General features: G+C 40.6%; 1 protein-coding gene across 1 annotated transcript in view; it reads left to right on the top strand.

The window, feature by feature from the left end:
* Positions 1-14,291, top strand: part of DOCK8 (dedicator of cytokinesis 8) — a 231,738-nt gene that overhangs the window by 52,021 nt on the left and 165,426 nt on the right. Inside the window, exon 2 of the mRNA XM_060102256.1 lies at positions 5,348-5,450. Within this exon, the coding sequence (XP_059958239.1) occupies positions 5,348-5,450 (103 nt within the window). The remainder of the gene's footprint in view (positions 1-5,347; positions 5,451-14,291) is intronic.

Genomic DNA, 14,291 nt, shown 5'->3' with positions numbered 1-14,291 from the left:
TATAGTCAGTTTTTAGTTACTAAGAGTAACTATATGTAAACTAAGAATAAATTATATGTTTACTTTTCTTTATTCCACTCCTTTCACTATTATTTAAAACATGTCAGATTCAGGAAGACCCTAAACCTCTTTAAACACTTATAGACCAGGTTTTTTTCTTGAATCAGTTTTAAAATCCTCCCAACCATTTTGGCTGCTGGCCATACCAGCATACAGTGTGAAAGAATATTCTTTTAGGGATGAAAGCCAGAGAGAAGCCTTCTGGGGCTGTTCGGTTTCCTAGCAGAACTGCTGGTGTAGATGACGGTGCCGATTGTTCCACTTGGAGAGGCTTAAGCATCTTTGCCAGTTAGAGCTGGAAAGGTGCCCAGGAGATCATATAGCCCAGCCCCTTCATTTTACATGTAATGAAACTAAAACCCAGCTTGGTTAACTGATGTACTTGAATTCAAAACAGCTGACGAATGGCAAAGCTCAGGACTAAGTCACTGAGTTCACACTCTTTTTCTTTGCTCTTCTAGCTATGTCTGTTGTAAAGAAACAGGGCAGCCCAGATACTGCCCTGTTAAAGTGCAGGGTTAAAATACTTGAAGTAGGAGTATAGAAACCTAATGTCTAGATGTCATGAAATGGTTAAAAAAATGCTTGAAATGCATTTTTTTTTCCAATCAGGCCTGTTCCTACTGATTTTTTTTTTTTTTTTTTCCAAAACATGGTTCCAAAGTCCCCTTTTCCTGGAAGCCTCCTAAGCATTCTGAGACTGAGTTAGTAACTCCGTCCTCTTTGCTCACAAGGCACTGTGCACATTCCTGTGTATAATACATGCTTATCATATTGTATTATAATTATTCAATTATCCATCTGCCCTCCACCCTCCCACCTACTGGACTGAACTTCCAGGAGCAGCAGCAGTGTCTTCTTGGACTTCAGTCCCTAGCACTTGGCAGAGAGTCTGGCACTGTGTGTGCCCTCAGTGTTTTTATGAATGAATGAATCAACCAACCACTCTCTCATAGACTTGCCCCATCAGTAAATCTTATGCTTTGTTGGACATAAAAATCACGTGGAGGTGCTGGTTAAAAATGCATTTTTTCCAGGCCACACCACAAGAGTGGGGCAGGGTCTAAGAATCTGCCTTTTTACTGAGCAGCTGATGATTTGATGCAAATGGTCCATAGGCCACACTTAGCAAGCTCTGCCCAATCATTAATTCCACTGATACTTAGTTCCAACTGTATATATCACAACAATCTGTCCATCTGAATAAAAACATAGAGCTTTGCTACCCACCCCATTCTACCATTCTGACCCCAGAGTAGGGGTATCGACATTTGCAGAAATAAAGAAGATAATATTTATAAAGCATTTCAAGTTATTAGAAGAAGGCTATCTTAGCTCGTCAGGGAAATATGATATAAATCTAGCATCATAAAAATTATCTTAGACATGTTGAATTTGATCTGAGACTCAAATGCAGAGGAAATAAAACCCCCATGTAATACCTACATGGACACCACACCTATAGGAGCTCCTTCCCTGGTTGGGTTCTCTTATTTGTGTTCCATATCAGTAAATTTAATAGCTGATATTTACATAATTTTTAAAAATCCCCAGTAGTGCATCTATGCCTGCATGGCACTTTATAGGTACACACTATTTTTTTAAATGATGACTTTTTAAAGCAGCTTTATAGGAGAAAGAGCTGAATTGGGGTAGTTATTAAACTCCCTCTATATAACTACCAGAAGCATTTTTGAATCTTCTGGTATATTTATTTATACATATATTGTTGAATATTTGTATTCAGTTCCTCATATTACTTTTTACTTGTAACTTCTTTCTTTATGTACATTTCCATACAAATATTTAAATGGTAAAATCATATTTCATGTATTTTTTGCTGTTATGCACTTAGTGTTCTCCCTAATGTTGGATGCATTGGTTATTTTCAATTATTTGCTATCATATACAGAGTTCTTATGTTCATTTTTGTTCAAATTATATTTTTGTCTGTATAAATTTCCATGGGGTATATTCCCATGAAAGAGTAACGACAGTTTTAGAGTTCTTGTCACATGTTACAGTATTATTTTCCAAAGACACGACACCAATATACAACCCCACAGGGGTTTTCCCACAGCTTGACCAACATGTAATTTTATCATTCCAGCCTATTTTTGCTAGTTTAAATGTGCATAGGGCCTCTCCAGAGCTATTTTATTTCGAAGTTCTTTAAGCGAATACAGAGCAATTCATTCCACGTGTGATGATTCAGTGTTTTCATTTTAAGGACAAACAATTCATCTCCTTATTTGACGGTTTTGAAGGGACAGGTTTAATTGCCTTTTGTAGGATTGATTCTGTAGGGATAGGAAATAGGCTTGGGGCAGGCTTGACATGTCAGGGAAAAAAGATGAGTTATATATCTCTGAATCAGGAAACTTATGTGAAGGGTTGAAACAGGAACTCCAGCTGTTTATGCAGGGCTGGGGAGCAGGAACATTCTGATGGCATGATGAAAAAACGTATTGCAGCTTTGTTAGACAGCCAACTGTACTTCAAAATGAAAGCAAGAACCTGTACCTCCTGCTGTTCTCTGATTCTCTCACGATGCCACTTCATGTTGGCATGTTCACTTTCATGAACGTTTTCAGATATTCCCAATTCAGGTAGACCCCTCTGGTCTATGACAGGAAAGGCTTGAGAATGGCCAGAAAACTAAAACTCATTATTTGAGAGGCCCTGGGGGATAGACCTGGAAGCAGAAATCACAGGAGCCGTCAGTCTTATCTGTGAAAAGTCAGCCCAGTCACAGAAAAGGACCTTTGCTTGGATGTCTCTGCCCTGCATGACTATGGTCACCTTCTGAAATAAGCAGATAAGTGATTGCTCTGCTGGCTTGGGTTTCTGTGATGCCAGAAACAAGATACAATGTGGTTTATGCAAGATGGGCCTTTTGTTTTGGATAGTTGTCTAGGCTGTTGATTTTTTTTAGAAATGGTGACTGCCAAACTTGTAATGAAAATGAGCCTATTGAGCGCTGGGGATCAAAATCTGAAAGTTTTCCTCCATTCTTGGTCATGCTAAATTGTTGCCTTCCCTCTTGTCTCTGTAGAATACTTACACACACACACACACACACACACACACACACACATACACAGCACACATTTATATCTCTATCAGCTTTATTTAGAAATAATTCAGATACCACACAATTCACACATATACACAATTCAGTGTTTTTTAGTATATTCACAGAGTTGTGCATCCATCACCACAATTAATTTTAGAACATTTTCATTACCCCTAAAAGAAACCTCAGTCCCATTACTCTATAGATTTGCTTATTCTGGACATTTCATATAAGGAATTATACAATATGTGATCTCTTGGTTTAGCTTCTTCGACTGAATGTAATGTTTTCAAGGTTCATCCATGTTGTGGTATGTATCAGTACTTCTTTCACTTTTTTATTGCTGAATAATAGTCCATGTATGGTATACCACATTTCGTTTATCCATTCATCAGTTGATGGACATTTAGGTTGTTTCCACATTTTGGCTACCGTAAATAATGCTGCTATGAGCATTTATGTATAAGCTTTGTGTGGAAGTATGTTTTCCTTTTTCTTGGATTTAAACCTAGGAGTGGGTTTGCTGGGCTATATGGGAGCTCTATGTTTACCTTTCTGAGGAACTGCCAGACTGTTTTCCAAAGCAGGTACACAATTTTACATTCCCACCAACAATGTATGACTGCTTCAATTTCTTCATGTCCTCACCAGGACTCATTACTGCCCATCTTTTTTTGGTTTATCCACCCTAGTGGTTGTGAAGTGGTATCTCATTGTGATTTTGATTTGCATTTCCTTGATGGATAATAGACTACTTACTCCTTATCCTAGTATTTTCTCATACTTTAAAAAAACAGAGAAAGAAAATACTTCGGGAAATGGAGGAGTACAATTACTACGGGCTGCTATAACTTCTCTGGGGGTTCACATCTCATTGCCTCATAGTGTAAGGGGCCACTGCTGACAAGACTGTGCTCCAGCCATTTTCTTCCTTTCTAATATCCATTCATCATTCAGGATCCTGGAAAGGAGAGAGAAGTGTCTTACGTTGGGTTATGTGCCCGTCCCTTTGATTTGTGGTTATACCTGTACAACCTGAGTGTGCCAATCCTGAAAGGAGATTGAGGTGCTCCTGGGTTGGGAGAATGGATGCCACGGGTGGGGCCAGGACAGGTTTCCTGCCTCTCTAGATGCACCACATTTACTAAGATTGGGAGCCAAGCAGGTCATGGCAGAAACCTCACGCAGAAAAATTAATAATTATTCCCTAGCATACTTTATAATGGAGAAAATATAATAAGATTTATTTATAATATTTAAATATTTTAAGTTATAATTTTAAAAATGTGTATATCTCTGTTGGACATGCAGCATGTTTCAAATAGGGTCTCATTTTATACTCAATAATGCCAGTTTCTAGTTATTTTCTATAGTGGCCTCATTGTGGTTTAAGTACACTTTTGTGAACTAGGCTAAGAATCCAGACACCAAAGACTGACTTAATGAGAAAATGTGTTCTGGGTTACAAACCAATGACCAACAAGTGAGCGCACAAAAGTCAACCTGCTCATAATCCGGGATATCACTTGTCGGTAACTCCTGCCAGCAGGTGTGCGTGGACAGTGAAGAGCGACTCTCCTCTGCTCGGTTCCCGGCTACAGGGATGTTGTCTGAGGGCTCAGCAGTGTCACTGTGGCTGACTCAAAGGATCACTCACTAGGAGTGGTTTGGAACAAATACAGTCCTTGGAACTCCAGGTAGCATCTCAGGTGCCTGTGGGGAGGTGGAAGTGTTCATATAACAGGTCACTGGCATTTTCTGTGAAAGCAGGCAGCGACCATAGGGCTCAACTGCTTGAAAGGAGAGTGACTGGTTCAAGATGACGGCTTGGGGGTTTAAAGGACTCTCATCAGAGGCCAGATGTCCTCATGTGGAGAAAATGCCTTTGAATGGCCTGGGAAGAAAGAGCCAAGTGTCCTGGATTTTTTCCTTGGGCTGCAAACTCTTCTTCCTCCTCATGCTGTCATCCTTCCAGTATTGGGCAAGAGCCATAACTGCAGGAGTCCTGGCTTCTGTGAACTTCTCAAGAGTGTATATTATCACCCAAAAGCTCTAGTATCTACCCACAGGCCACTGAGGACATTTTAGTCAGTTCTGCCAGTCACCCGGCTAAGGAATAAGTTTTATAACATGCTATCAAAGATTGTATCTATAATTGTGATGATGTTTTAAAATAACCACTTCATTTAGATTTTTCTGTTTTAACCCAAGGTATTCTTCTGCGGAAATAAGGAAACAGTTTACCCTCCCACCAAACCTTGGCCAGTACCATCGACAAAGCATAAGTACCTCTGGCTTCCCCTCTCTTCAACTAGTAAGTATGAGTTACAGGTTTGCTTAGAGAATGGTCAAGGGCAGAAGTGCCCAGCGTATACTTTTGCTTCCTGAGTCTTAGATTTTCCCACCGATACCTTACATCACCAACCACCAGTTCCTGGCTCTGCACTGCTTTTTGACATCAATCCCCCTCTCTCCCTCCGTCCACTAGGGCTGGGAATACAAAATGGATCTCCAGGGACTCTGATTCTGAAGTCTCTGGATTCAGTGGACTTCCAGGCTATTTGATTTCACCCAAATTATGATTCATATTTTGGGGAGGTGAAGGATTAGCCTGGAAGCTTAAAACCATTTGTGACATGCTTTTATTGGAAAAAAATGTATTCCCAAATCTGAAAAGTCAAGTTATGAACCTTAAGCTTTTTAAATAATTTTTTTGGAAGTGTAATTTACATACAATAAAATTTCACTCATTTGTAGGTGTTTGTAGGTGTTTGAGGAATTTGGCCAAGTTATAGTTAACCTGTACTCAGTCAAGATATAGAACTCTTTCTTTACCCCAAAAAAGCCCCGTCATGCCCCTTTGCAGTGGGTCTCCTCTCCCAACCCTCAGCCAGCAGCCCTAGGCAATCACCGATACACTTCTGTCATCATAATTTTGCCTTCTCTGGAACTTCACGTCCATGGAATCAGACAGTACAAACCTTCATTTTTAAAACACACTCCCCCTTTTAAGTTGAAAATTGCCTACATTTTTATATTAACGCCAGTTGTTGAGTGTGTATACATATGTTATGTTATTTGAGGACTAAATGCTAGGCGTGTGCCCGGTGGGTTAAATCTGACTTAAATGAGATAGTTTATAAAAACAGAAGTGAGTCTTCACTTCCTTTGTGAAAGAGCTGCAGCCTCCACTGTACTCACTTCCCCTCACAGCACAGCCCCACTTTCTTGCTCATTCTCGTGGTTATCTTAAGGAGGTTAGTTATTTTTTCTTTCTCACTTATTACTTCAAAACCACTTCTGCTCTTAGAAATTTTGTAACCTTCCACTCGGTTTCCTGTAGCCGCCATTTTGTCTCCTGTAACAGTTTCCACGCCGTGTAACTGTGTATCTTTTAAAGGTATGTTTACTGGAGTGATTTGTGGTTCTTTCAGTAGGATAATTTGTGTGTTGTGTCACTGATGAAATAGTAGTACTAAAAAATGTATAGCACCTTTTACTGCAAGAGGTAACTTTCGATGACAGTTCTTTAAAAAATCTACTTATGACTTCGGTGGCTTGTTCAACTGCCCTTTTTATTTGTACTTTTCCTGTCTGTTTCAGAGTCACAGATTATAATAAAAGCACACCAAGGACATAATGTCCGTGCTTTCAGATGTATTAGATATGCTTTAATCCAAGATAAATTAGATATGCTTTTTGGTTTCATGTGGTGCTGGTATAGATTTCATTGAAAACCATAAAAAATTTGTTTTTAAATTTCTGACTCAAATTGTCTTCCAAAATATGCAAAATGCAGTTAAAAAGTGACTGGAGGGCTTCCCTGGTGGCGCAGTGGTTGAGAGTCCGCCTGCCGGTGCAGGGGATGCGGGTTCATGCCCCGGTCCGGGAGGATCCCACGTGCCGCGGAGCGGCTGGGCCCGTGAGCCATGGCCGCTGAGCCTGCGCGTCCGGAGCCTGTGCTCCGCAACGGGAGAGGCCACAACAGTGAGAGGCCCGCATACTGCAAAAAAAAAAAAAAAAAAAAAGTGACTAGATACATTTTAAAATCTTAAACAAGGTGGGGGAGGTGGGGTTTGGTGCTTTGCTTCTTTGTAAATTTAGACTGCAGCTTTCTGCAGTAGTTGTCTGGAGAAATAGTGTGGCCCTCACTATTAAGAGGCTTTAAAGAAGTTTAACTCACAGGCTTTAACCCCTTAGCTACATACCAGCTGCAGCCTGAAATTTGTTCAGGAGAAATCTTTTCTATTTAAAGTCACAAATTTTTAAAATTGTTTCTTATTTTTGCAGGCGTTCTTTTGGTAGTTATGCTGCGTCATCAGGTTTTGACAAAAGTGAATTTGGATGAATTACTTCATTAGCTAGGTGGTAGAGTTAACATGTGGCTTAACTTCTAATAGAATATGTCAAAGAAATAGCAAAAATGTTTAACTATACATGAATCATGTGGTCCTGTCATAATTTCTACCCGGTTCTATTTGCAAATAAATAGCCTTTAAAATGTATTTCTCCTGGTTAATTCCAGTTTAGTCTCCTGAATGTTTTCCCCCAGACCTCTACCCCAGCTTCAGCACAGTGTGCTGACCCTGCTTCTTTTTTTTTTTTTTTTTTTGCGGGCCTCTCACTGTTGTGGCCTCTCCCGTTGCGGGGCACAGGCTCCGGACGCGCAAGCTCAGCAGCCATGGCTCACGGGCCCAGCCGCTCCGCGGCATGTGGGATCTTCGCGGACCGGGGCACGAACCCGTGTCCGCTGCATCGGTAGGCAGACTCTCAACCACTGCACCACCAGGGAAGCCCCCTGCTTCTTCTTGTTAACTGCCTGAAGAGCAGGTGGCATATGAGGGAGCAAAAGTCTGCATTTGATTCCTCTTTTGTTTTTTAAATGCAAGGACTGCTCAGGAAATCCCAGCACCCTAATGTTTACCTGCTGGTCTTGTTGTAATGTCAGAATGAAGTAGCTGTTCTTTCCCTTGAGTCATCTTCCCGAATGAAGGTTCCTCCAACAAAAAATCATCCACTTACATGGTGATTTCCCTTTCCCTTAAAAACATTATTTTGTTTCATAGAAAGATAATGGGACATTTCAGGAAGATTCATTTCTGGCAAGGCAGAGGAGTAGTTTATCACCTAAAGACTCTCACCCTGAAGCACCTTTAAAAAAACTTTCTTAAATGAGAAGCCATAGACTGTTCATTGTACGATTTTAGACAATTGGAAATTTTGATTAAGTGCGTTTTGACCTTTATTTCCCTTACCTTTGTTTATAGAACCACCATTTCAACAACCCTACATGCTGATATAAATATTTAATTTTTAAAAGTACTTAATTGTCACCACGTTATTTATTTATTTTAATTTAATTTTTATTTTATATGTGAGTAGAGTTGATTTACAATGCTGTGCTAGTTTCAGGTGTACAGCAAAGAGATTCCGTTACATATATACATATATTCATTCTTTTTCAGATTCTTTTCCCATATAGGTTATTAAAGCATATTGAGCAGAGTTTCCTGTGGTATACAGTAGGTCCTTGTTGACTTTCTATTTTATATATAGTAGTGTGTATCTGTTAATCCCAAACTCCTCATTTGTCCCCCCCACCCCCTTTCCCCTTTAGTAACCATAAGTTTGTTTCCGAAGTCTGTGAGTCTGTTTCTGATTTGTAAATAAGTTCATTTGTATCATTTTTTAAGATTCCACATATAAGTGATATCATAGGATATTTGCCTTTCTCTGACTTACTTCACTTAGTATGATAATCTCTGGGTCCATCCATGTCGCTGCAAATGGCATTATTTCATTCATTTTATGGCTGAATAGTATTCCATTGTATATATGTACCACATCTTCTTTATCCATTCATCTGTTGATGGACATTTAAGTTGCTTCCATGTCTTGGTTATTGTAAATTGTGATGCAGTGAACATTGGGGTGCTTGTATCTTTTTGAAGTATGGTTTTCTCCGGATATATGCCCAGTGGTGGGATTGCTGGGTTGTATGGTAGCTCTATTTTTAGTTTCTTAAGGAACCTCCATACTGTTCTCCATAGTGGCTGCACCAATTTACTTTCCCAACAACAGTGTAGGAGGGTTCCCTTTTCTCCACACCCTCTCCAGCATTTACTGTTTGTAGACGTTTTGATGATGGTCTTTCTGACCAATGTGAGGTGAAACCTCATTGTAGTTTTTTTTTTTTTTTTTTTTTTCTTTTTTCAGTATGCGGGCCTCTCACTGCTGTGGCCTCCCCCGTTGCGGAGCACAGGCTCCGGACGCGCAGGCTCCGGACGCGCAGGCTCAGCGGCCATGGCTCACGGGCCCAGCCGCTCCGCGGCATATGGGATCCTCCCAGACCGGGGCACGAACCCGTATCCCCTGCATCGGCAGGCGGACTCTCAACCACTTGCGCCACCAGGGAGGCCCCTCATTGTAGTTTTGATTTGAATTTTTCTAATAATTAGCAGTGTTGAGCATCTTTTCATGTGCTTTTTGGAAATTGGCACCAAGTTATTTAAAACCCAATCAATTATACCTTGTTGTTGTTTTGCAAGAGGCTGGAACTTGCAGTCAGATGGATCTGGGGTGGAGCATAACTGTCACTTAATTAGTTACATAATTTGGGGCAAGTTAAGTAACCTTGATGAAGACTTCAGTTTCTTTTTTTTTTTCTTTGCGGTACGCGGGCCTCTCACTGTTGTGGCCTCTCCCGTTGCGGAGCACAGGCTCCGGACGCGCAGGCTCAGTGGCCATGGCTCACGGGCCTAGCCGCTCTGCGGTATGTGGGATCCTCCTGGACCAGGGCACGAACCCGTGTCCCCTGCATCGGCAGGCAGACTCTCAACCACTGCACCACCAGGGAAGCCCAAGGCTTCAGTTTCTTCATGTGCACTATGGGCATAGCAATGCTACCCCTATTAGGGTTAATAAAGAAGGATAAAGTAGATGCTGTGTGCATAGAGGCTAATGTTGCTGTCTGTTTATTGGGCACTATGGAGACACTGTAGGAGATTTCAAGAAGATGAGTAGGAGATGGTTTTGCCTCTTAAGGGCCTTATGATACATTTGGGAAGGCAGATAATACAGAGAATCCATGCTGGCTTTGGGTGTGGTAGGTGTTCAGAGGAGAGAAAGATCCAAGATAAAATAGGAGGTAAAGGCTTAAAGGGGGAGGCTGAGAAGATTTAGAGGAAGGTTCTCAGATCTGGCTCTCATTAGAATCACCTGAGACCATTAGAAACATCCCTGTGGTCTATCATAGAACAATTACATCAAAATCCCTAGGGTTGGGGTCCCGGTGTCAGTATTTTAAAGTTCCATGGGACTTTAACATGTGGTCCAGGTTGAGGATCATTTAAAGAACCTATATGTTGATAGATAGAAGTAGTCCAAACAGGAGGAGGAACATAAGAAAGGTAAAGTTTCTTTTTTTGTCCTGGTTGCTCTGAATTTCAGAAAATGTAGTAAGCGAGGACTACTTGCTAATCCTGTGAATATAGTTTTATATAAATATAGCGGATTCTGTCATAAATCTGATAAATCAAATGAGAGGAAGGTTGCGTTTGATTTTGTGGGTATGTGTGTGTGCATGTGTGTATGTGTGGTGTTACTGGGTTTTTGTTTTTTTAACCCTAATTGTAAATGTTAGCTGTGGTGATTGTGTAAACATGCATTTTCAAAGTAGATAAAATATTTTAAAATTTTGCATTTTTGAAAATGAAGAGGATTCACCATTTAGAGTTGGTTTTATAAAACAAAATGCAATGATTACAGACTTGCCCTGGGTCTTTTTGACACTCCTAATACACCCATCAGAGTGCTTTGTGGCCAGTGCCAAAGAGGGGCTTGTGAATAGAATCACCTGTGCATCACCCATTGGCCTTGGAATTCTCCATCGCCACAGCTATGTGAATAGGTTGGCCAGACCCCCTCTGATGCCAATCATCTATAAAGGCAAACAACTATATATTAGTTGTCTTCATTAAGATGAAACTGTAAAATAGTAAAACTATTTTTCTGATTATTCAAAGTAGAAAGGAGAGTAAAGCGTACAAGAGAAGAAAGGTAGGTCTTCTTTGCCCTAAGTTAGAAAGGATTTGAGATACTGTGTGCATGGTTAATAACTTAACTTACATTTTTATAGAGGAAAAGTGTTATTTTTAAAAGTGAGAATAGAAAAACTTTGAAGTAAAATGGAATGAATCAGCTGGATCATAACAGCTCTGGCTGAAGAGAAGGATGTAGAAAGCCACATCCTGGATATAAATCAAAACACTATGGTTACACGACATGTTTGTATATAACAGCTACAGGGGAAAGAAAAAAGAAGGTCTCATACCTTAGAAAGCATTCTTTTTTGTTTCATGTTTAAGCTTCTCTGCAATAAAAGCAACCTTTTTTTTTTTAACCACTAAGGATGATCTAAATGGTGGATCACTTGATAAACGTGGTCTTTTTTATTTTTCTTTTGTGCTTCATCTTTCAAAGAAGTTGGACTATCCTTAGGTTTCATTGATTTCACTGGAGGGGACATGATGGAAAATGAAGACTTCATTACAATTTTCATGCAAATTCACAGTGGAAGGCAAAATGAAAGAGTGCCACCCTGCACGCAGAGCATGAATTTCATTACTGTCACTGTAAAGCGGAGGAATCAAATCAGTCTTGGTAAGATTAGATTGATGTCCATTATGGCATGTCAGTGTCTTCCATGCAGTGGCATCAGTGGAAGATTGCCATTGGTTGAAACAGGGAAGTATTCCTTCATCTAAGCCATGAAGTACTTTGAAATATTGAAGCCAGAAGAACTTTACTGCCTTCTGCTCTGTTTACTTAAAGATAGTAGAGAGCCAGGAGGATTGCTTTACATATTCATTTATTCAGGAAACATGTATTGGGTCTCACTCTGTGCCAGGAATTGCTCTAGGAGCTGGGGATACAGTAGTGAATGTAACAAAGTGTCTATCTTCATGAGCTTACATTCTAGAATGAGACGTAGACAAATAAGTGAATGTAGACTATCTCAAGGGGTAGTAAGTGCTTTGAAGAATGAAACGTGGATAGGGAATAGAGAGTGACACAGAAGAGAGCACTATTTTAGACTGAGTGGTCTGTGCAGGCTTGGAGGGCTGGAAAGGAGACACTTGGGAAGAATTCTGAATGAACTTAACAGGTATTTGAAGGAAGAATATTTGATTTAGAAGGAACAGCAAGAGAAAAGTCCCCAGAACAAGAGCATATGGCATGCTCCAGAAACAGTAAGGATGCAGACAGTGAGCTGAGCAGAGTGGGCAACAGGAGATGAGATCGAAGAGGAATCAAGGCTGGGTCATAGGCCTCAGAGGCCATGGAAGAACTTTGGCTCTTACTTGGATTAAGATGGGAAGTCACTGGAAGCACAGGCTCAGCACCATCTGAATTTTTATTATAAAGGTAGCTTATAGGGTTCTTTTTATAAAGATCACTCTGGCTGCTAAGTGAAGAATAGACCGGGGTGGGGAGGGCAGTTAGGAAATTGTCACAGTAACTCAACAAAACAATGGTGGTGCTTTGGAATAGGGTGGTGGCAGTAGAAAAGGTGAGAAGTGGTTGGATTCTGGATCTATTTCAGAAGTTAAATGGATAGGATTTTCTGATAGATAATATGCAGGATGTAAGAAAAAGAGAGAAATCAACATTGACTCCAAAGATTTTGCCCTGGCAGCTGGTGGAGTGGAATCGCCACTTGCTGAGATGCACAGACCTGGAAAATATGGGAAGAGCAGATCGGCAGGAAAGTTAAGTAATTTTGAATTTGTCATGTTTGAGAGGCCTGTTAGATCACCAAGGTGCAATGCTGAGATGTAATTGGAAAAATCAACCTGAATATCAGGGCAAAGGTAGAGGCTACAGATATATAGCAATAATTTTAAAAAGAAAGAAAAAGAGGGTATTTAAAGTCATGGGCATAGATGAGATCGTATGGGAGTAAATTCAGACTGGGGAGGGAAGCTCTTTTAGGACTGAACCCTAGGGCTCTGCAAAGGAGAAGGAGAACCTAGGAAAAGTCATGTCCCAAAGGTAGAGTGACCAAGTGTCTGTTCCAGTTTGCTGGACTGAGGGGTTTCCTGGTACATGGACTTTCAGAGATTGGGACACACTAGGACAGTTGGTCCCTCTCCATGTGAAGAAAGTGTTTCAAGAAGGAAAGAGTGATTAACTGTCCAGTGCTATAGATAAACCAGGAATGAGCAACAGCCACTGAATTTTTGGCAACATGGAAGTGTTGGGTGACTTTGACCAAGACCCGTCTCTCATGAACAGCCAAGTTGATTTGAGGACCATCCACCACAGGGATAAACATGCATGAGGGTACAAGGCCAGGGCATTTGGAAGCATCATGCCTCTTCCCCTAGCCCCACCCAAAGCGGCATGAAGCTTCCCCAGTGTTGTAACAAAGAACCCAGGTCTTTTGTGATTACCTGTGTGATTTGGACCAAGTTATTTAACTTCTCTGTTTTTCAGTATCCTTATTTGTGAAATATTGTCCAGATTTGTTATTTTAATCATCTATCAGTGTGATGACAGCATACTATGCTGTGCTAAGGCTACATAGATTAATTTTAAACAGACATGGTTCTGATGCTGTAGAAATTTTCAGCTTCAAAACAAATTGAATCCTACCCCGTGTCAGGAGAACTAGCCCTTGATGTGCATTAGGGGACAAGGAAAATCTTCAACCCTCTTTATTAAAAATGAATATTTGTCTCTGAATAATTTAAGCTTTTAGAGTATTTATACTTTTTGTGTATTTCTAGTCTTCTGTTGATCAGACATCTGAAGAAAATAGCTAGAAAGAAAGACTGCACGAATCTTCACTAGAGGAGTGTTGAAAATTGATTGAGGTCATTGACTATGTCTCCTTGGCCTAGTGATGGACTGCTTAGGACCCCAGCGAGTACTTGTTGAATGAGTGAAAGTTGGTGTATTATTCTAGATTCAACCAGAACAGTGGAACTGGTAGGAGATGCATCTTCATGTTTATTAAGGAATTGATTACAGGGAATTGGTTTACCCACTGGTGGTGGCTAAGCAAGCCTGAAGTCCACGGGGCATTCAGGAAGGCAAGATCACAGCAAGCTGGAACTCCACGGGCATGAGCTGAAGCCTGGAGCCCTGAACT

This window comes from Mesoplodon densirostris, chromosome 6, assembly GCF_025265405.1.
Source record: "Mesoplodon densirostris isolate mMesDen1 chromosome 6, mMesDen1 primary haplotype, whole genome shotgun sequence".
In the NCBI taxonomy this organism is placed as follows: domain Eukaryota; kingdom Metazoa; phylum Chordata; class Mammalia; order Artiodactyla; family Ziphiidae; genus Mesoplodon; species Mesoplodon densirostris.
This window is presented reverse-complemented; position numbering and strand designations above follow the sequence as displayed.